This window comes from Euprymna scolopes, chromosome 21, assembly GCF_053919585.1.
Source record: "Euprymna scolopes isolate OS-2025 chromosome 21, ASM5391958v1, whole genome shotgun sequence".
NCBI classification, from domain to species: Eukaryota; Metazoa; Mollusca; class Cephalopoda; order Sepiida; family Sepiolidae; genus Euprymna; species Euprymna scolopes.
In genome coordinates, this window is record NC_136502.1 from 54,777,806 (window position 1) to 54,801,717 (window position 23,912).

Consider the following 23,912-nt stretch of genomic DNA (forward strand, 5'->3'; position numbering starts at 1 on the left):
CCTGGAACCATAAAGTTTCAGTATCTCTAGCCATGGATAGAGGCGTTGAATCTCTATGGTTCCAGGTGAGCGATAGTAGTGCCATTTTCAAAGGCATTACTATCACCAAAATAGACTACCTATAGCCAAGAACCGCACTACAATGTGGTCTTCCTTTTAGAGGCACAAGTATGAATTTCATGTGAGTTTCATTATTCAGTTTGTGATCTTTTTTGTTTATTCACAGCCCTGTGGACAAAATTAATCCTTTATTTAATGGTTGTTATTATCTACACAAACACAAGAAAGAAACAAGAACAAACGCAGTGCGTCATCTACAAACTGTTTTGCTGTATCACAGCTCTTCAGTATGGTGAAACTAGTACTTGCCTCAAGTCATTATCAACCCGATCATCAAAAAAAATTCAAAATGATACATAATAAACTGTTGGACATAAATTTTAATACCAGTTTAAATCTTGTGCAAATCTTATGTTCACTTTGTGGTTTTCTTTGTTTATTCCTAGTTCTGAGGTAAAAAGTTAACTGCCGATTGTCTCGAATTTCCAACAGTGAAAAATAAGAGGTGAAAATAAATAGAAATAGACAAAAAAAAAAAAACTGTAACCCAAACCAATAAAATTTTATTTTCCATTAACCTGTCTAGTTACTTTGTGTTTTAAAATATTTTAAAGCGCTTTTATTAGCATTTTTATCGTAGTGCTCAGAGCCTTGTAAACCCAATGAATTGAAAATGACACCGGACCTTACTCCATATGAAACCTCGGCGCAGATGAACAAATGAATCTCTTAGTAAAAGAGAGTTGTCTCCCTCTGCGCAATGAACAATTGAAAAACTGCGCCGAAACCTCAATGTCATAGGACAACTCCAAACTCGAAAATTAAACAAAAATATATCTAATAAAATTATAAAGATCTTATGAAAATAATTTTATCTAATAAAATTATAAAGATCTTATGAAAATAAATTTATTTAATAAAATTATAAAGATCTTATGAAAATAAATTTATCTAATAAAATTATAAAGATCTTATGAAAATAAATTTATCTAATAAAATTATAAAGATCTTATGAAAATAAATATATCTAATAAATTATAAAGATCTTATGAAAATAAATTTATCTAATAAAATTATAAAGATCTTATGAAAATAAATTTATCTAATAAAATTATAAAGATCTTATGAAAATAAATTTATCTAATAAAATTATAAAGATCTTATGAAAATAAATATATCTAATAAATTATAAAGATCTTATGAAAATAAATTTATCTAATAAAATTATAAAGATCTTATGAAAATAAATTTATCTAATAAAATTATAAAGATCTTATGAAAATAAATATATCTAATAAAATTATAAAGATATTATGAAAATAAATATATCTAATAAAATTATAAAGATCTTATGAAAATAAATATATCTAATAAATTATAAAGATCTTATGAAAATAAATTTATCTAATAAAATTATAAAGATATTATGAAAATAAATTTATCTAATAAAATTATAAAGATCTTATGAAAATAAATTTATCTAATAAAATTATAAAGATCTTATGAAAATAAATATATCTAATAAATTATAAAGATCTTATGAAAATAAATTTATCTAATAAAATTATAAAGATCTTATGAAAATAAATTTATCTAATAAAATTATAAAGATCTTATGAAAATAAATATATCTAATAAAATTATAAAGATATTATGAAAATAAATTTATCTAATAAAATTATAAAGATCTTATGAAAATAAATATATCTAATAAATTATAAAGATCTTATGAAAATAAATTTTTCGATTGATTGATGACAGTTATTAGTTGTACTTTTGTTTAATTTTCGATTTTTGAGTTATTAAATCGATGACAGCAAGGTTTCACATCAAATAAAATTCGGTGCCATCCGTCGGGTTTACAAGACTCTGAAGGGCATAATAAAATATTTTAAACAACAAAAACATTAGACGGGTACTGGGTGCAAGTCTATAAATGGTCCACAAGTAACCTTTTTACTATAAAAATCTGAAAAAAATCTTTATAATGTACATACTTGTCACTGCATGAAAATGTCATATTCCAAAAATCACATAAATCGATCAAGTAGTTTTTTTTTATTTAATAAAATCAAATATTATCAGAAGTTTTATCGAAGATTTGCTACAGGCCATCTTGTTTGAGAGCTAACGGCACTAACGACCCCTGGCGGAAATAAGGTGGAAGTATGGGTTAACAACGGCAGACCATCGACTATTTTTTTTTTTTTTTCTTAAATGTCGGAAACACTTTTTTATAATAAAAATAATAAATTAATATAATGAAACATTTTTGGAATTAAAAAAAAATACAAAATGAGAAATTAACATAACGAGAATGTCTAAAACGGATTTTTTTTAAGCGAGCATTGAACCATCGACTAGTTTAAGTTTCTTTTTTTCTTAAATGTCGAAAACACTTTTTTATAATACAAAAAAAAAAAAAATTAACAATGAAACATTTTTGGAATTTAAGTCTGTTTTCAGACGAACAAAGAAATAAAACTAGTGTTTTCCACAGTCTCTTTATTAAAGGAAGTCAATTTATATATTTATTAAATAAGTTAATTTATTAAGAAAAAAAAAATAGTCGATGGTATAGTCTGCCGTTGTTGACCCATACTTCCACCTTATTTCCGCCAGGGGTCGTTAGTGCCGTTAGCTTTCAAACAAGATGGCCTGTAGAAAATCTTCGATAAAACGTCTGATAATATTTGATTTTCTTAAATAAAAAAAAAAAACTACCTGGTCAATTTACGTGATTTTTTTGAATATGACATTTTCATGCAGTGACAAGTACGTACATTATAACGATTTTTTTCAGATTTTTATAGCAAAAAAGATTACTTGTGGACCATTTGACCATTTATAGACTTGCACTGGGTTTTCTTTTGTTTTGCATTTTTGTTTGTTTTTTTTTTTGTTTTTCTTCACCTTTTCCCACCTCCGTTGAAAATTGGAAATTCTAAACATTTTTTCTCTTTCAGCGAAAAAAAGGTAAGGTTAACTTTCTTTTTTTTTTTTTTTCTTTTTTTTTTACTACGAGAACAGACCCTAAAAAAGAAATATGCCTTAGTCGATGCAAATATTTTTCAATGTCCAGTTTGTGTCACATTTGTTGGAATTAATATCAAAGGAAATGAAATAATTAGCAAACATTAATGGATGGTTTAAAAACTTGAAATGGGAGAAAGGAACATTATTAAAGCCATTTGGACCAAAGAGAGATAATCAGATAAGATTAAGAGTTATTTCCCCTTACCGTCTCCCCCCCCCCCCACACACACACCTACCATGTGTTAATGCAGGAAGGGGGTGTAACTAGGTTTAAATAAGAAAATAAGCATTTATATGAAAAGAGAATTCAGGCACTAAAAACAAAATTATTTGAACATGAACATATCTTTATATAGTAATAATAAAAAATTAGGCGCTTCTACAGTTTAGTCAAGACATTAAAAAATGAAAATATTGAAAAAAAGTTATATTGTACGTACTCGTTATAGTCTGAAGTTCTCTGAAAAAAAAATGCACTTAATTTTATCAAGTAGCTTTTATTTTACAGTGAAAAAAAAATTTGTTATGATACCGAGCAAATGGGTTCGATTTTTAGGAAGAAAAGCTATTAATAAAGATGGGGAGGGAGTGTCAGCGCTTTAGCTGGAGTTATCTCCCTTTTGGCGAGTTCAACAAATTTCGTAACGGCTGACTTCAACGCGCTCTCATAAAAACGTGTTTTTCTGCTGTAAAATAAAAACTACTCGATCAAATGAAATGATTTTTTTTTCGTGGATCTTCAGTCCAAAACAGATACGTAAAATATAACTTTTTTTTCGATATTTTCATTTTTTTTTTTTTTAAATGTCTTGATTAAACTGTACAAGTACCAAAAATTATTTTTAAAGTTTCTGATTTGAGTCGGTGATAGTTTTCCAAATAATTCTCTTGTTCTCACTCGTTCTCACCCCCAACCCACTTCTTCGTGGGTTTTGGCATGGGTATTTATTAGGTACGGGCAAAAATGGGTAACCTTGTTTTGAAAGCCGATTTATCATAAATTTTTTGTATGTTTCCGACTACTTTTTTATTGTATTTAAAAGATTAAAGACTAAACTTAATTTCCAAAAGGAAAAAAATATTTGTACACGTGAAAAAAAAAGTTATGAAAAGGTTTTCACGGCGAGCTACCCAATTTCGCTAAATTTTGAAGTTACATAAATTCATTGTAAAAATCCTTTAAAAGATAAATATTAGTTTTCTGGGTCTATTTCAAAGATAATTAGTGAAGTAAAGTCCTAAGATATTGAATTAAATTTAAAAAAAAAAAAGAAAAAAAGAAAAAACGCCTTCTTTGTACAAAATATAAATTAATTAGGCCAAAAAACGAGTGATTCTGGCGTTCGCAAAACGCAACAAACTAAAATTTTGTAAACACGAAAATTACGAAGGCCCAAGAAAAACTGTGAAAATGACGTCATTCTCCCCCCCCCCTCAGTCGCGCATCCGTACATTTCTTTTCTGAACGTTTGTATGAAGTTTTGCATTTTTTAATTTAATTATTTTTCTATATTCCTGTTTTTAAATTATTATTTTTAATTATTGTTCAATATTATATATAAAAAAAAAAATATGTTACGCCGAAAGTTTCACATTCTTGCGAGCAAGGAAATTATTTAAATCTTTCTTATAAAAATTATGCGAAACCCGTAATTTAAAAAAAAACAAAGGTAGAAATATTTTTTGCAATTATAATTTTTTTTTGTATGGGAAGATATTAAATAAGCAATGCTTAATTCAGTGGTAATATCGGTAGTTCGAGGAATTCATTTTTCTTCGAGTTATATAGAATTCATTAATACAGATTTAGGGGCTGTTTTTCGTAATGTTTATATAACAATTATTTTATATTATTTTTATTGTTAAAAATTACGATGCTTTATTTATATAAAAAAATGCAAAAATAAAGTTTTGCGGTTTTTGTTTACTACTGAAAACCATAATTTTAGTAAAGGTATTTTTTGTTTCAACAAAATGATACATTTCCACTAAGATTTAAATAAAAAATAATCAGTTCATTATATTTCGCTATCATTATTTGATAAATACTGAAAATTTCATTAAAATTGGTTAATTTCCTGATTTTTGGTGATTTTTTAAGTAAAGGGAGGGTTCAAAATGTTTATACATTTTGAGCATCGGCATTCATTTTGCCCGTGCCTAGTGTTAATGCAAGGGGATAACTGATATGTTCCACTAAGAAAAATTATAGTATGAATTGTAAAATATTACGAAAATATGATCCAGTAGAAAATTAATTACAAATAAAAATAAAATTTACCGAATTATCGAGGTGTGCAATCAATAATCAATTCAGTATGCTTAATCCACAATCACGTTCTTACATATTGAGTTTAAGTTAAACTCAATATGTAAGAACGTGATTGTGGATTTCTTTTTTTTTTTTCTTTTTTTTTTATGTATTTATTTGTTAAAAATACATCTATCACATCTTCTGGATCATGTTTCATAATTTTGGGAATTTATAGCAAATCAAAATAACAACTCATTGTTCTAAAGGAAGCAACTCTGTTTATAATTATTTTAATTACAATATCGTCACATTTTACATTTTTGTTTGGTTATTAATGTTATAAAACGAAGTAGTTTAAAAAAAGACAGTATATTTTTCTTAGTAAAATAGAATTACCTCCCTTAGAACAATTAGAGTTGTTAATTTGAAATTTCGACATGACACGTAAGTACGTAATAATGTTTTCACCTGAAGTAAAAAAAAAATTTTTAAAATGTCGCCAATCTACACAAGCACACTTTTTTGTGTAAAAGAGAACTTCATTTAACTGTGTTTTTATTTATTGTCTTTTTTATATAGTTAAAAACATTTCGTTAAAAAGAACAAAAAATTAATAACAAATATAAAAAATAACAAACAATTTAGTTAAATTTTATTTTGCTGTAAATAAAAATCCAGTTTTATTTCTACAAATGAGAGGTCCACTTAAGTATTACTGTTATGAAGATAACGTCACTAATGGCGATATAAAAGATGTTAAAGGAAATACAAATCGAAAATCAACCCCAAAACAATTTGTTTGGATTTATCTATTCATATGTGAGGTATTTTTGCGCGAAAAAAAAAATATATATATATATATATATATATATATATATATATATATATATATATATATATATATATATATATATATATATATATATATATATATATATATATATATATATTTACTACAAAATATAAGCACGTGCAGTTACCGTTGGTATTAGTTAGTCATCCGTCGCATGTGTTTTCTTTCGGAAGTAAACTTCCTAGTAGTGTCCTTCATTAATCTAACCACATCTTAACAGTAATCTAACACGTTTATATTAAATACAAGAAAAAAAGGTGCCTTTCGCCCCTTCATCAAGCGATTATTAATCTATTTCTAAATATTATTTTTTATGTATAATTTATATTACATATACACTTATTGCAATTTTAAAAAACTAAGTTTTCATTTAAATTATATTCCTTGAAAATTAATGAACATAATGTTATAAAAAAAGGTTTTGGTAATTTACCATTGTTATTATTAAACCACTTTAATTAATTACTATTAATATTTAATACTGACAAAACTATTTCGTGCATATATATATAATTAGCCTAGTGGTAAAATGTCAGACTACAAGCAATGTAGTCGTGGGTGGGCTCGATCTTTTCCAAAGTCAAAACACAAAAAATAACAAAAGTAAATTATATATATATATTGATTTGTAATTTTATTGTGTGTATATATATATATATATATATATATATATATATATATATATATATATATATATATATATATATAAGACAATAAAATTACAAATCAATAACAGAAAACATTAATTTATATTTTTTATTTTTTTCTATTTATGCAAATTAGACGCTCAAATAGATGAGTTCTTCTTTGTGCTGTTCATTATATATACAGTATTAAAATAAACTGTGTTGTAGTATTGAATTAAATAATAGTGAGTCGTTTTGATGGTAATATAGACGTGATAATGGATAGAGAAAAAAAACTTGCGTTTTATTAAATTGTTTGGGGTTTTTTAAACGCAAATAAGTCACAAAAGAAGAGTAGATAAACCAAAATCAATTGTTTGCGATTAATTTCATAATCATATTTCTTTAAAAATCTTTTATGTCACAAATAATAACGTTTACCAGTATGAAATATATTGTACAAGTATAAATAAAGTATACATTTATCACACAGTAATAGAAATAATAATAAATACATCAGTGAAAGTAGGGACGAGCCGCCACTCGTATTGACTGTAGCAGTAATAGTAAAACGATCTTTCTTTTTTTTTTCGAACCTAGGACATTTTGGCCAACAGACGTTTTGGCTAAGGGAAGATTTGGTCAACAGACATTTTGACTATATATATATATATATATATATATATATATATATATATATATATATATATATATATATATATATATATATTGTCTAATAATACTAAGTTAAATTTAATTTTTTAAAAAACACGAAATTTAACTAACTTATTTGGGACTGGCTAAGTTGGCTTCTACGATTAACTCGACAAGCCTGCTTTTAGGCTTATGGTCTTGTTTGTTTTCCCACTAGCTCGGTTTTTAATGTTGAGAAAACATACGTTCTTGCAAGGTTCACCTCCCCACCCTACCCCCTCCGTCACAGCTGGAAGATTTGACACAAGGTCAGGGAAATGGGATTTGAGAAGCTGCCACCTTAGAGGAAGACTGACCTGTAAAAAAACAAATCCTGGACAGCCTCGTCGGCATTCCCAGGTAAGTGCACCCCAAACGATTAGCGATAAGGTTGAGAAAGTAAAGTCTGGGAGGTGGACCTCCTAGAACTGCACCAAAACCAAACCTCAGCAAACAAGGAAAGGACCATCTTGACAATCGCCTAGATTCTGGTGGCTTTGGTGCTGAGATAATCCACCTTCCCAGATTCCTCTTTTTTCTTACTTCTTAATTAAAATGTTCGTTTTTCTGGTTTATTGAGTGTTTAAAAAAATTGTTTCTTTATTTTTTTTTGTGTGCGAATTTTTTTCTTTAAAAAATATCTCAAGTAAAAATTAACATTTTTCATCAATTAAAATAAAAACATCACTTAACTCTACCACTAACTCTGCGACCGGGTGGCAACTCCTAAAAGAAAACGTTCCTCAACAACTTAAAATAAAAACTTTCCACAACCCGATTACTAACCCTAAGCCCGGGTGGCACCCACCAAAAAATAAATCCGTTCTTCAACAAAATGAATTAAAAAATTTTCTCAACTTAACATTGTAAACTTGTAAAATTTACAACTAATCTAAGTCCAGATGGTAACGCTCCTTTAAAAAAATGAATGAACGGAAAGACAGAAAGAATCTTTTCTTTTTTTTTTTTTTTTTTGTTACATTCGCTCGTCTTGCTCACGATTTCTGAGAGGATTACAAGTCTTAAAAAGCAGTTTTGTCTTGTTAACTGCAGACGACAATAATGTCATTTCGAACAGAATAAAAACGCCTTTGTTTAGTTATTTTAAATTAACAATATACAAAGTTCAAAGAGAAAAATCGATATTTTCAATATTTATCCTTTTTTTTTTTTTTTTTTTTACAAAATGCGAGTCGCAAAAAAAATATTTGAAAAATTACAACCTTTAAGTTTTAAAATTCTTTGTGTTATTATTATTGAATTATTCTGTGAAGATGGCATTCAATTCCCAATAATTCAAATAGTATATAAAATTCTTTTAAACAATAATTTTAAATTTAAAAAAAAATGAAAATAAGTATTTCATCCGTTGCCCAAAATGTCCGTCTCCCCAAAACTCCGTCGGCCAGAACGTCCGCCTACCGTTTTATTCACACATTATACAGGAATAGAATAGTAGTAGTTGGATTGGCAATTGCAGTATGGTTGTTGTTGTTGTTGTTGTAATACTGTTTGATATTACCGTGTGTTTTATACATACACACGAATTCTGGTTAAGGTTGCAATAGCAGTAGTAGTGGTAATGGAAGTAAGTAGTAGTAGTAGAAATAAGATTAAACTATTTTTTTTTATTCTTATCGTTGTTATTGCAGAGAATTATCATTTTTTTTTTTTTTGTCGTTGTTGTATTCCAGTGTTCTTTCTCGTTTTATTTTGTTTGTCTTGTGGTACTTTTAATGAATGGGAATCTAAAGGATTTCAATAGCTTACGAAGTCAGTCCCAAGTACTGAAGGAGAATCTCGAGTCAGTCCCGAAAATGGCCGAAATGTTTACGATCTGAAAGCCGCGAAAATGTAAAAAGATTTAAAAAAAAAAAAAAAAAAAAAATCCCCAAAAAAAAAGGAAAAGAAAAGGGTTTTTTTTTTTTTTTTTTATTGTAAACTGTTTCGACCGTTTCAGGGGTGGTGGTAACTCGGACTGGTTTCGTAAGTACTGAAATGCTCGGAATACCTATTCATTACAAGTCATTGCCTTGTTTTATATATATATATATATATATATATATATATATATATATATATATATATATATAATGTCTATTCCAATTTCAATCACGTAGATTATTGAGTGAAATACGTGTCTGCCCGGTATTACTTCCAAACAGCTTTCTTCTCTTTTTTTTTTAAATTTTAATTAAACCATGCTTTAATAGAATTGAAACAAAAATATTACAAATACTGACGTTTCATCGTATTCGCGAAACACCGAAAAAAAAAAAACTTATCCCGAAAAATATAGTTGCTACCACAAGTCGGGGAAGAAACTAGCTCCGGAAAACGATAACTCGAATTCACAGTTTTCTAGTTAGCTTGAGTTATTGTTCTTCCCTAGTTAGCTTCTTCACTCGTTTATAAGAATGCAAACGATATTTTTCCGATAAGAATGCAAACGATATTTTATCGGAATGCAGTAGCTGAAAAATTTATTTTGGGTGTGTTGACGTTAAAATCAATTTAGTATTATCTATGAAATAGGGGAAAAATTTTTAAATCAGTAAATCAACTGACACTGGCATATTTATAAAATGAACGCTAGTCGATATAAAAGCTGTAATCAAGAATAGATCAAACGAAAACGAAGTCTTTTGGTGATGATATAAAATAATAAGAAGTATGTTGTGCAAAAAAAATGACACTTCTGCATTATACGGACGGCGGCCATTTTCTTTTGGGGGTGCATTTCATTAAACTGTCGCCAGATAGCACTTCTCTCCATTCAAATTGTTTATTAATTTAAAAATTAAAACTAATATATTTTTGACCCTTTAATAGGTGCCCCCATAAAGTAAAACTATATTTTGTTACAGTGACAATTTTACTTTAATCTTTCAGGAAAAAAGAATCAATGTTGTTTTAATTCAAAATTTGTTTTATTAAAATTATATTTTCTTATGCAGACTTTTCAATAAATAATTTTACAATACAATAAATGTTTTGGTATTCGAATCGTTTTGTGTTCGAAAAAAAATAATGTTTATTTATTTGCCGTGTTATTTGAACAAGAAGAAATTGGAGTTCTCGCCGTCTGTGTGATGCATTGATGCAAAAGTGTCCAAAAGAGTTTTATAAATATTTTCATTGTTTTGAATAAATTATTATTATTATTTAACATCTTCTCCGTTCCTATTTTTATATCGACTTTCAGTCATGTTGGATTTATGTTAGTATGTCGGTTAATTTACTCATTTAAAAGGTGTTTTGTTGTTGATGGTTTTTCCTAATACATTGATTTTCGTGCTAATAATGGCGTTAACATTAATTTGATATTAGGTATGAAATTAAAAAAAAATACTTTTATAATCTTTTAAAAAAACTGTAATAACAGCGTATCGTATCGCCGATTCCATAACATTACATGTTTGGAAGGAATTTAGGAAAACTCGTACCCGGAAAACTCGACTCCGGAAAACTCGTCCCCTTTTACTAGGTAGGAAAACTGGTCCCTTATTGAATAAATATCGATTGAAAACACATTTTATTGCCGTTCTTGAAGAAGATATTGTCTTTAAAAAAGAATACACATCCCATAATATTTTTAAAAAATATTTTTACTTGTTTAGTTGTTTACTGTTGTTTTAAAAAAATTAAATTAATTTTGCTAAGTTTTCGTTTTCTACCTAGCTTTGAAAGTTTTTGGTCTTTCAACTTATTTTAAAAAGTTTATTTAGTTAAAAAAAAAAAAAAAAAAAAGTAATGTCGAGTGTTACTTATGAACAAAAAATGTCCGACATAAGAGGATCACGTCTTATAATTGCTCAAAAATAGAAAACTAAAGAAAATATTAAGGTAGATATAGTTTTAAAACGACCCCCCCCCTCCAAAAGAAAATAAATTTGTATATTTTTAGGTAATAATGCACATCCTATAATATTTTTTGAAAATATTTTTACATGGTTATTGTTTTAAAAATTTTAATTGATTTTTCTAAGTTTTCGTTTTCTACCTAGCTTTGTAAGTTTTTGGTGTTTAAACTTATTTTAAAGAGTTTATTTAGTTAAAAAGAAATAACAATTAATGTCGCGCTCGACATTACTTAGTAAATAATTTTTAATAAAAAAATGTCCGAAAATTAAAGAAAATACTGAGGTAGATACAGTTTTAAAACGAACCTCCAAAAGAAAATAAATTTGTATATTTTTATGTACTGCACAAGTGCCCCCGAAATGACTTTTAAACGATCCCCTCCCCTCCTGGCTTTCGAAATAATAACGTTATTATTTCAGCACGGTACCAAAATTACACAAGACCGTGTTTTCTTTTTTGTTGTTTTATAATAACACAATAGTTATTTAAATTGAATTAATTCTTCTAAATAAAATAATGGCTTTCTTTGATAATACGTGTTTTCTTTATTTTTGTTTCGTAATGACACAAAAAGTGTTAAAACTAGAGTATTTTTTAATAAATATTTGGTTTCGTTTTTCGTATCTTGACTCCGTGATCAAGTTTATTTTTTTAAGCAAGAGTTAAAAATATATTTTTTTTTAATATTATGGGGGTGCATATAGTCTCTTTTAAAAACAATATCTCCTTCAAGAACAGTAATAAAATGTGTTTTCAATCGATATTTATTCAATAAGGGACCAGTTTTCCTACCTAGCAAAAAAGGGGGGGGTCCGGGTACGGGTTTTCCGGAGACGAGTTTTTTGGGCACCGTTTGGAAGTAATACCCAAATCCATTTCACTGTAAATAATTTAAGAGACTGAAATAGGAGTTAAGCTTGTTTGTTATATATATATATATATATATATATATATATATATATATATACACACACGAAAGTGTGATATAAATAACGAATGGTAAAAATGTTTTGTATTGTTTTTTGTTTGCCCCCCCCCCCCCCCCCTTTGTAAAATAAACTATATTCATTTCATCTGACGTTTTGGTGACATTTGTATATCTTCTTTAAGAATCCGTGAGAGTTCAAGAGCAAACTATTATTAATTCGGAGACTGTACAACTGAACAGTGTTTAAGCAAAGAAAAAAAAAATAATGGCTATGTATGTCAAAGTTGTTCTGCTCTGTCTGGTTACAGACTTATTTATTTATTTATTTATTTATTTTGTTGTCGTTTGTTTATTTATTCAAATATTATTTGCAGACATGTTTCAGTCAAAGCTATTGATACTAGATGTAACTTTCTGGTGTTGACTAGAATACAGTGAAATAATTTTAGTTTTTAATTTGCACAGTTTTTAAACTTATACAGAAAAAGAGTCTTATTCCCATAAGTTCATTTTGATTTTTTAGTCAGAAATGGAAAATGTTTATGTTTGCGTATTACCAGTTTTGTAGATGGATTTATATAAATATATATAATACACTGTAGAAAAAAATACATTATTATAGTGCTAATAATAACAAATGAAAATTTCCTAGTCAGAATTAAAGTTTGATATGTTAGCTGAAAGACCAACTTTTGAAATCCCATAAAATAAATTTATATTAAATAATAATTGATTAAATTATGTATTTTTTTAATCGGTTTCAAAGCCTTAAGCGATCATTAAATGTCCCAAACAGCTTTTTAGGTTTTCTTGCATACTTTGTTTCACATGAACGTTTTGCAGAAATTTGCTGCAGAACACTGGAGATCTTCTGTTCGGTAGCCAAGAATTTAGCTATCTTATCTGCTCAAAAAAAAAAAAAATAATAAGATGGAAGAGATAAGATAGTTAAACTCTCGGTTACAAAACGGGATAATTCAGTGCTCTGAAATAAAGAATTAACAGATAGTTTAACCCAGTCATTCTTTTTTTAACAATAAAAGAATAAAATGTCTGACTTGTATACGAATGAACCGAAATGCATTATGGTGGGATTTAATTTTGTGTTAAAATTATATTTTGAATAGGATTTCTAAAAAAAAATTATTTATTTATTTATTCTATTTTATTTATTTATTTTTTGGAGGGATCTTAACTGACTTGTTTGCTTGACCACATTGTGTGTTAACCTTTATTTTTAATGCACAATTTAGAATCAATTTAGAATTATAAACTCGACTTGTTGAAAATCAAGTTAGTTCCCCTCAGAAGTAAATTTACACCAAAAATTCTAAGCCTGTATCCACAAGATGAAAATCATTTGTTAATAGAACTTAGTTATTCATTAATAGAACTGTGTTATACGAAAATCAAAATCATTCGCTGAATGGTATATTTAGTGATAGATTGGCTCTAAGAAGGTGGCACAATCCAAAGCCTCTACTTGTCCATGTAAGCCCAACAACACACAAATATATACCAGTTCTACTAGTTACTATTTTAGTAGTGAGTAATATTGAATTGGATATATACCAAACTAATTAATAATAAATCTAAATTTATCTTTTATATATTTTTCTGCCTCTTACTCTACTTTTACATTATTCATTTGTCATTTTTTTCAAATTAACTAAAAGTTATTTTTCCAAATTAACTAGAAGTTTTGTTTTGTTTTTGTTTTTTTCGAATTAATAGAAGTTTTTTTTTTCCAAATTAACCAGAATTTTTTTCCCCGAATTAACCCAAAGTTATTTCCGAATTAATCTGAAGTTTTTTCCGAATTAACCAGAAGTTGTTTTCTTTCTCTTTGCTTGCACTTGTTTACAAATTATTTGTTGATGTTTAGCGATTGTAAGGTCACTCCAAATCAAATATTCTTTTTTAATCTGACAGTTTTTTTACGATGTTTCTTCTTTGTAAAGAAGTTTTTAGAGTGTAGAATTTGACTATTCAGAATGTATGATTGATTTTGTTTGATTTTCGGTATTCTTCTTTTGCTGTGTTTAAAAGGTTATTGAGGCCTCTTCTTTTCTTTTTTTTTCTTTGAAGATTTTTTTTTAACAAGGTAATAAACATTTCTGTACAAGTTAATTCGTATTTGTTTCTTGTCAGATGTTATTGTGTTAATATTAGCTAATACTGCATTAAAAATGTTTTTGATTAAATACGTTTGTATGAATTAATTTCTTTAAGAAATCCTCTTATTTATATATAAAAAAAAAAAAAGGAAAGCTATATTTTCAAATAATGCTATTATATTTCCTTACTTTGTAATATTTGCTCTATCAGCCAGACCCGGACGCCACGATGAACTCTGAGCCTGACACAAAACTCACTCTTATCTGAAGAAGGTATAAATTTTGCCCGAAACGTCATATGTATTGAATACAACCTATTTCACATAAAAATATTTTTTTCAATCTTTATTTATATCATTAAACAATTATATTCCTTTTTATTTTACGTTCATCTGAATTGTCAGCGATGACCACACACAGAGCCATTGTCGTTGTCATCACCATGATACTGGCCAATCACAATTTGCGGTGGTACATATTCCCAAGCAACCATTGGTTTGACGAGAGGCCAGTGGTTTGGAACAGCCAGCAGAAGTGGGTACAATCCCAACATGGACTGACCCCTATTTGAAGACATGAAGGTTGTACAGACTGAAACCCATACGTCCTTGGAGTGCGCAGTAAATATAGACCACATGATACACTGAAAATAGAAAAAACAAACAAATTAATCATTTTTAAGGGAAAATGGTAGATATTTTGTGTAATATTTTCATATTTGAACCTAATACTGGCAGAGATTAGATGTGCCTTTCTGTATTAATTTTAAAGTCAGCAACACTCATCCTAGGTGGGTTGAACCAGCTTCTTCTGAAAGAAGTTCCATAGGAATATCGAATTGACAAGCAGCTCCTCAGTTCTTGCAGGAAGGTGTCAACATCCTTCTGCATACAGTACCAGGTATTCCCAAATGGTCACTCATCTAGTACTGACTAGGCTTGATATTGCTTAACTTTGGTGATCTAATGAGAACCAGTGTGATTATGCTGTGTTTGTTACAATATTAGGCATGAGGTTATTGCAAAACATGCATGGTATTGCAGCCAGTGCAACACAAGCCGCCTGCTTCATCTGCACAAGAGAGACTGCCACTCACTCGATTTTTCCCTATGGGTACTAATTTATAGGATACTCTATAAATATATATATATATATATATATATATATATATATATATATATATATATATATAATGATTTAAATAAAATATACAGGAATTTCTCAAGAGCTCTTTCGGCTATCATCTCATCAGGAGAAATCGATAGCATACAAAAACAATATTACTGGTGACATTAAAGAGCACTATGGGGGAATTTGAATGTGCCAGAAATAAGAAAAAAAAAACGATAAAAATAAAGATTTAATCTGAAATTACTGCGTTTAAAAGCGACTAAAACTAAAACTTGGCACAACGAGGAAAAAAAAAAATGGGGGAAAAACGGGTCAAAGTTCCCCAAAGAGAAATAATGTTTTCGTTGTCTCCTTTTGCCAGCATAAAGAAGGTTTTCGAACCGCAATAGAGACAGACACCAATATCTTTAAATGGTTTTTTGGAGTCTGCTCTGTATAACACCTTGAACCCCTTTATATATAAAGTAGCAATGTTTGTGTCTGTATGTACAACTCTCCTACAACCCACACCACTGGACCGATCATGACCAAACCTGACATGATGATCGTCTCCAAGCTAGGGATGGTGCACACTATTTTTCAAGGTCAAAGGTTGAAATCATATTGGGGGTGGCTATCCATAAACTCTCCCATGTAAGGATGGTGCACACCAAATTGGGGTTCACCACCATCCCAGCAGCCACCACCATGGCGCCGGCTAACTTCTTTGTGAATTTGAATCAGATCACCCTCCTCCACCCCCTGCGAAGCACAGGTATATTTGCTAGTAGTAATAATTATTTAGGTATTTGTGTAGAATACAGACCGTGTTGTATATTTTAGGTAGGATTTTCAAGTTAAATTCAATTTCAAAATTGTATAACTGTCCATATAGATGGGTGGCATCATGATCTGTTAATCACTTAACTACTCATCATTTAATCATATTCAGTTTAGCGTTCATTTTACATGATGGCAGGCATTAGACAACTTTGTGAAATTGACTTCCTATCTAATATATGCCTGGCTGGTCTTTACTTATCTCTCTTTTTTTTTTCTTTTTTTTTTTTCGAGTTCATCCGATAAATAAAACAGTTTCTTTTTGACTTTTGCTTTTTGCCTAGTCTTGCTGGTATATAACGAGAAAGAGTTGTTTCTGATTAATGCCTACATAATTCCTGTAAACTCTATATATAAAAAAATTAGTCTTTACTTTGATTCTTTTTTAGATTGGTTTTATTTCTAATAAAAATAATTTGATTCTCAAAGTATTTTTTTTTAGTCTTGCCTATTGAAAAAAAAAACATTTATTAATGATTTTATGTATTAACAAATATTTTTTAGTCTTTTATTTTTTATTCCACATCATAAAATAAATGTATCGAATAAAGAATATTAAAAAAAAATGTACTTTCAAACAAACTCTTACAGATGACTATGAAGTTTTCCTCAGTTGTTCCTTGCATGACATGGAATTTTATTAAAAACTAGATTACCGTTGGGTCAGTATATGTTATAGCTAGCTATGAGTATAGAGAATTAATGTATAAATGCGCAAAAATTGATTGAATACACATGTGCGTGAAAACAAACATGGCGACCAGTGAAAACAATACGGAATACATTGGATAATGAAGGTCTTAACATAATTGCCCTTAGATTAAATGAAAAAATGTAATCCGTTGAAAACGACGAAAAGAAGAAAAAATACAAGGAAAGAGTATGCATTGTACAGGTCCACCCTAGTTTGTTTTGTTTTTGTGTGTGTGTGTGTGTGTGTGTGTGTGTGTGTGTGTGTGTGTGTGTGTGTGTGTGTTAACAGCCTATAAAATATTGGTAAATAATAATTAAGTAATATTTAACAGTGAGACTTTTTCAAAGCAAATCTTGAAAAAAAAACTTCCCATGTTTTGAAGTGTTTTTCCATATTTTTAAAATGTTTGGAACTTATGACCTCACCCCATCCCAAATGTATACCAAATATTTTTTATATGTAAATTGATCAAATAGTTTTTTGGGTTTTTTTTTTACATTAGAAAAACGTTGTATTGTTTTTTGTTTGAAAACGATTCCAATTTGCAATGTAAATACAATTGAAATAATCGTTTTAAAAATTTGAGATGCTAAAAAACGTGTATGGTTTTAGATGGAAGTCTTTCCCAGTATAATCGAAAGCATTTGTGGACAATATTTGTTTTAAAAAAATTCTGTTTATATTGTTTAAAATTTTTTAAGTTCTCTATGTATTGTTTAAAATAAAAAAGTTTTGTATACATTGTTTAAAATAAAAAAGTTCTCTATGTATTGTTTAAAATAAAAAAGTTTTGTATATATTGTTTAAAATAAAAAAGTTCTCTATGTATTGTTTAAAATAAAAAAAAGTTTTGTATATATTGTTTAAAATAAAAAAGTTCTCTATGTCTTGTTTAAAATAAAAAAGTTTTGTATATATTGTCTAAAATAAAGAAAAAGTGTTTATTATTTTTAAAAAGTTATGTTTATATTGTTTATTTTTGAAAAAGATGTTCTGCTTATTTAAAACTGTTAACTTCTGAAGTACAGGTATCATTATTTACATATTGTTTTCATAGTAACATAACGGTGATTAGGGAATTCGGTTCCTTTTATGTTATATAGGGATCGAGAGTAGTTTGCCACTCAATCTCCAATCTTGCCCATATTTTTTTATTTGTAAGGCAAACCAATTTTTAAAAAGTATTTATAAAAAAAAGTTAGTTATTATGTGTTGATAGTTAAGTATTTTTATTAACACAGTTTCAACGACTGAACTGAGTAAGTTTAACGTCTTTAAACTGTCAATTACAAAAAATATAAAAGACATTAAATCGTAAACATATTTTTTTTTTTTTTTACAAGGGTGTCACCACTTATCAAGGCCCAGAGTCCATTCGAGGATAAGGGTTAATAGGTATACATTAGTCATTGTGATTTTAGCATAGTAAACAGTGGGAATTTTGAAACTTGGATTACTTAGGGGGACGATTCAATTAGAACTTGTTCACATTGGACTTTTTCTTTTCTTTTTTTTTTTTTTCATAGGTATCAACTCATTATCAAGGCCAAGAGGCCACTCAAGGATAAGGGTTAAAGAGTGTACAGTAGAAATTGGACAATATAATAATCATTAGTAATGAAAATTTGTTAAATTTGATAACTTATATGGAACGGCTCATCAAGAACTTATTTACGTTAGACTTGAAGACAACCATATTGTAGTCAGCAGGAAAACGGAAGACAATTCCACAGGCGTGCAGTTCTAATAAAAAAGCTTTGTTCATGGAATCTACGTTTAGGTTTAGGCACAGATAAAGAGTGGGGGGAATTATTGATAGTGTTTACAGCTAGACGAGTGTTTCTTGTGAAAGTTTGGCGAGGGGGGACCATAGATTGAAGCTCAGTCGAACACTTTCCATGAAAATAACGATACATCAGAGACAAACTCGCAACATCTCTTCTGTGAGATAGAGGCTGCAAGGAAGAGAAAAGGACATCTCCTACGAGGCTACGAAGTCTATTTTGAACTCTATCAAGGCAGGACAAGTCCTTTCTAGCAGCTCCTGCCCAGATGTGGCAACAGTATTCCATCCTTGGACGTACCTGGCTCTTATATAGATAGAGAATTGCATCAGCAGTGAGATATCTACTGGATCGATAGAAAGATCCCACCATTTTTCCAGCGGCCTTGGCAACAGATTTGATGTACGTGTTCCATTTAAGATCAGGAGTAATGGTCAAGCCCAGAAGCTTGTCAAAACTTGAGGCCTCCTGAAGACGAGAGCCATTCATTTCAATTGATGCCAGATGGGGATCAGAATGTTGATGATGTAAAGAGAGAAGCTTGGTTTTAGATGCATTAAAAGTAACCAGCCACTCCTTTCCCCATTGTACTACATGCTCAAGATCAGAGGAGAGAGAATTGGAGAGAACTTGGTCGTTTACTGTCTTAGATGGTAGTGTCGTCAGCATAAATGTCTACAAATGATGTAAGGATGTGATTTGGAAGATCATTAATGTAGATCAGGAAAAGAGTTGGGCCCAGGATGGACCCCTGAGGGACACCGGCATTAATACTGTGGGCTTCTGATTTTTGCCCCTCAACTACTACTCTTATGAACCTATCAGAAAGAAACGATTTAATAATTGAGAAGACATTTCCAGCTATACCATAGCTAGAGATCTTATGAAGTAAACCTTTATGCCATACCCTATCAAAGGCCTTAGATATGTCAAGAGCAATTGCCCTAGAAAGGTTGCCTCCGTCGAGAGATTTGCTAATCCTATGAGATTTGTTTTTGTTTGAAAACTACTTCAACTTGCAATGAAAAATACAAATAAAATTTGTAAAATGCCGATGTAAAAAAAAAAAAAAGCGAAAAGGATTTACGATTTTGTTTTTATTTGCCTATTTTAAACATAAAATTGTCGATTAAAAAAAAAAGCTTTCATAGCTTTGTTTTTAATTATTTACGCATGTGCAGAATTTTGCAAACCATGGACCAGATGAACGGTTTCAACTCCCAAGCAAAATGATTTCAGTTTGATAATATAATAAATAAAACCATTCGGAAAAAGAAGAATTTTCTAAGTAAAGATCAGTTTTTTTATGTAAAGTTTTAAAATTAAACTGGAGTTACTAATCAGAAGGGACTTTTCCTCGTTATATGCTGACAAGACTTGACAAGACTTCTGATAAACAGATTACGGAAAATTGAAAAGAAACTGTTTTATTTAAGACTAGCGGGGTTACCCAGCATTGCCCGGGTGTGTCGAGTAAGAAATACCCCCCACCCATCCAGAAAAAAAGTAGTAGAATCAAAACAGTAGGCAGTTTGGGTGGAGAGAGGTGTTGAAAAAAAAAAAAGTGGTAGTAGGTAGGCAGGCTTGAACCCGTAACGCAAAGGAGGAAAAGAAGGTGAAAAAAAAAACGTGACGTCTTTGCCGATGCATCCATGGCAATACCGGAAGTCGTGAACATTGAAATTAAGGCTAGTCAATTGAATGGAGACGATGACTTTCAAAGATGTTTGTGAATAAAACGACCCCTCCTTGTAGAAAACTGGCGAGTTGAGGATGAAGGAATTAATATTTTGGGCCAATTTTTCGATATTTGTTGCCCATCATATCATTTCTCTCCATGCAACGCATGTCTTCAACCCTCACTGGACTGGTTTCACTTCTATACATCATGACACTGCATACATATGCTTAATATTGTTGATCATGATTAATGTTAGGTACAACCTAAAAAAAAAAAAAAAAAAAAGTTGGATTGAAAGCGGGAGAGTTTCCTGTAAAAAGCAGATCGATCATGACAATTTCGGAGATAAACAGATGTGTCTCAAATGACAGACTTTAATCATCTCACATCCAGTGGTGTCTACTTTACCATCTTGCTTTGTGAGTTGTTGAATAATAAATCTGTTAAAAAATACACTTTGTCCTCTGATCATTTTCTGAGTTAAACCGATAACTCGTATCATTCAGCATAAGAATTGGTAACGACAGAAGTTCCCTGAACTTTAATCCCAATAATCTTCTCGTGAATATGACTTGTTGCAACACAGACATGTAAGAACAGGATTAACATGATAAATTTCCATATGGGGTTAAAAATTAGGTAGACTGGAAGTTTCCATTTATGTTTAAAAGGAGGCTACATGTCTTGGCTGTGACGTCACTGGCACAGTAGCAGCTGTAACGAATTGGTAGAAAGATGTGGGTCTATTCCGTCTGTGTCACTCGAGAAGGCCATATCTCAACCAACAGGGAAAAAATCATCTCAATATATTCTGTTGGTTTTGGTGCTGAGAGAAAACCCACAGCTGAGCTGTATAGGATTGGGATGCATGTGAATTCTATAAGGTTTAGTGTACGATTCTCATTGTACAAAAAACATATGCAAGTCTTATATCTAATCTATTGCTAAGAGTATTGTAAAAACAATAGTTAACAGAAAAAAGAGCAAAAGAAACAAATAAGCAACAAATAACTGTTACCAAAGAACTTATATGCCTATTTTTTATATTTTAAAGTATTTTAACGCATTTTTTCTTTTCAATCAAAAAATTCAATCAAATGTTATGTCAAAATGAACAACAAGATGGTGTTAGGTATGATTACAGACGTGATTTACTTCGACATTTAATACATTTTTGTAACATTTTTTTATGAAGCTTGATAATGTTCTGTTTATATATATCTATATAATTATAAAACTCAAATGACCTTGTAATAGGTGTTGTAATCCAACATCCGGTTTATGACTTCCGGTTGCGCATGCATACATAAACATAAACCCATAACAGCGTAAACAAATAAACACAAATCGCTGGACCGGTTTCGTTCAAACAAACAGACATCCTTAGAAAAACGAATATCTTAAATTTATTGAAAAGCAAACTCAAAACGTGATTACAAATATGTATAATCATCGACCTGTTTCATATATACGATATATATTATACTAAATAATCAACGCGACAATAAAACATATTGTTTTACTGTGTACGTTTTCAGTCCCCCAAATTTTTTTTTGTGTGTGTTTAAATTATCCAAATAAACAATTGTTAATACTTTCTGCTTTTTTTTTACATCGTTCATTTCCATATTACGTTTAAGTTATTTTAACACAATTTTCTTACAAATGAATCTACTTTAATCTGTTGACTACCATAAGAGCATTTTACAACGGTGATTTACCCACTGCCTTACTCTTTTTTTAGTTTATTCTCCATTTTTTAATACACCTTTCTTAAAAACATTCATACATTTTCTTCTACACTACCAAAATAAATAAATAACCCTGAAAATATGTTTTTTTAATTTGTGTTACAAATAAATAATCAACACGATAATGAACCGTATTGTTTTACTGTGTACGTTTTCAGCATCCCAATTGTTTTTTGTTTTGTTTTGTTTTTTTGCATTTAAATTAAAAGATATATCAAAATTTGAATTTAACTTTAAGTATTATGGTATCTGTTCAGTGCACATTTACCTATAAGTATGGCAAACCACTTATTATTCAATGGCTGTAAGTTTTTTTTTTTTCAAAAATAAACAAATATAAACAGAACGTCTCATAGAAATCTATCTATATTCCTTTTTCTTTTTAATATACTTTCATAGAAATGTTTCTGTTATGTCACAAAAAACTATTTTCTTTACTTAACAAGTGTCACGCTCATACATTAATTCCATAGCTAATATAACATACTGATCCAACGGGTCACGAGTAGTCTAGTATATATATATAAGAGAGAGAGAGAGAGAGATTATACTTTTTCTTCTTTCATTTAGATAGAAAAGTAAATTTTAACACGTTCGTATTTGTTAACTATTTCTTGAAAATTGAGTTAACAGAAAAATGGGTTCTTCAGCAAATTATGAATAAGAGTCATCAGTCATTTTAAAACTTAAGGTAACACTCATTAAACTTTTATCAGATTATTAAAACGCAATAAAACATATTGCAATACTTTAAAACATCCACAAAATAAACTTATGCAGGTATGTAAAAAAAACGTAACTTTTATTGCCTTTGGTAAGCTTTATTTGTTTCATATTTGTTTCTTTCAATATTTCTTTCTGTTAGCTATTGTTAAAATTCGCCGGAAAATTGCTTATTTCGACTTTTCTTCTAAGGCGTCTTTTTTATTGAAGATGTTAATAAAGATGTGGTTATAGTCAAGATTGTCTGCTTGTTCTGACTTCCGGTTTCTGCAGTCCATTTTACTGGACTGGATAATTAGATATGGTAAAGCAGATAAAAAACTATTTCCAGGATGGGGAAAAGGATGTTATCAATCAGAAGGGACCATATCTTACTTCTTACCGTCGTCTATGGAGGAGAAACTGAAAGTCAAAAAGAGCAGACGATCTTAACTCTAACCAAAAATTTCATCAACACAAAAAACAAAAAAAAACAAAGAGTATTTATGCATAAAAGACTTCCCAGCAAAATAGTATAATAATTTGAACACCATTAGAGGTATTTTTAATTGTAGTTAACCAAACCAAAAAAAAATATATATGCAACAAATGCATGTTACCTGAAAAAGTTTATTTGTGTTTTAACATATTGTAAAGCATTTTTGGCTCAAAACAAACTTGAGTGTCCACATGTCTAAACATTACACAATTATGAACAATGTAGAAAATATTCACGGTTAGAACAGAAAAAATATGGCTGCCATAAGCATTACATGAGGACCCTTTATAATCGCTCAAAAATAAAAAAAATTAATATATAAGGTGTCCTAATAAAATGTATACACTCTTTAAATTATCTCAACTTGCTACATGAATACGCTATGCCACGTTCCCAAGATATGTTTAGGAATACAAAATC

At 29.2% G+C, this 23,912-nt stretch overlaps 1 protein-coding gene across 1 annotated transcript in view; it reads right to left on the reverse strand.

Annotated features, from left to right (window-relative positions):
* Positions 1-14,530: 14,530 nt before the first annotated feature.
* Positions 14,531-23,912, reverse strand: part of LOC145242376 (uncharacterized) — a 209,034-nt gene continuing 199,652 nt past the window's right edge. The window contains exon 7 of the mRNA XM_080105380.1: positions 14,531-15,074. Coding sequence (XP_079961506.1) covers positions 14,995-15,074 — 80 coding nt within the window. The 3' untranslated portion in view covers positions 14,531-14,994. The remainder of the gene's footprint in view (positions 15,075-23,912) is intronic.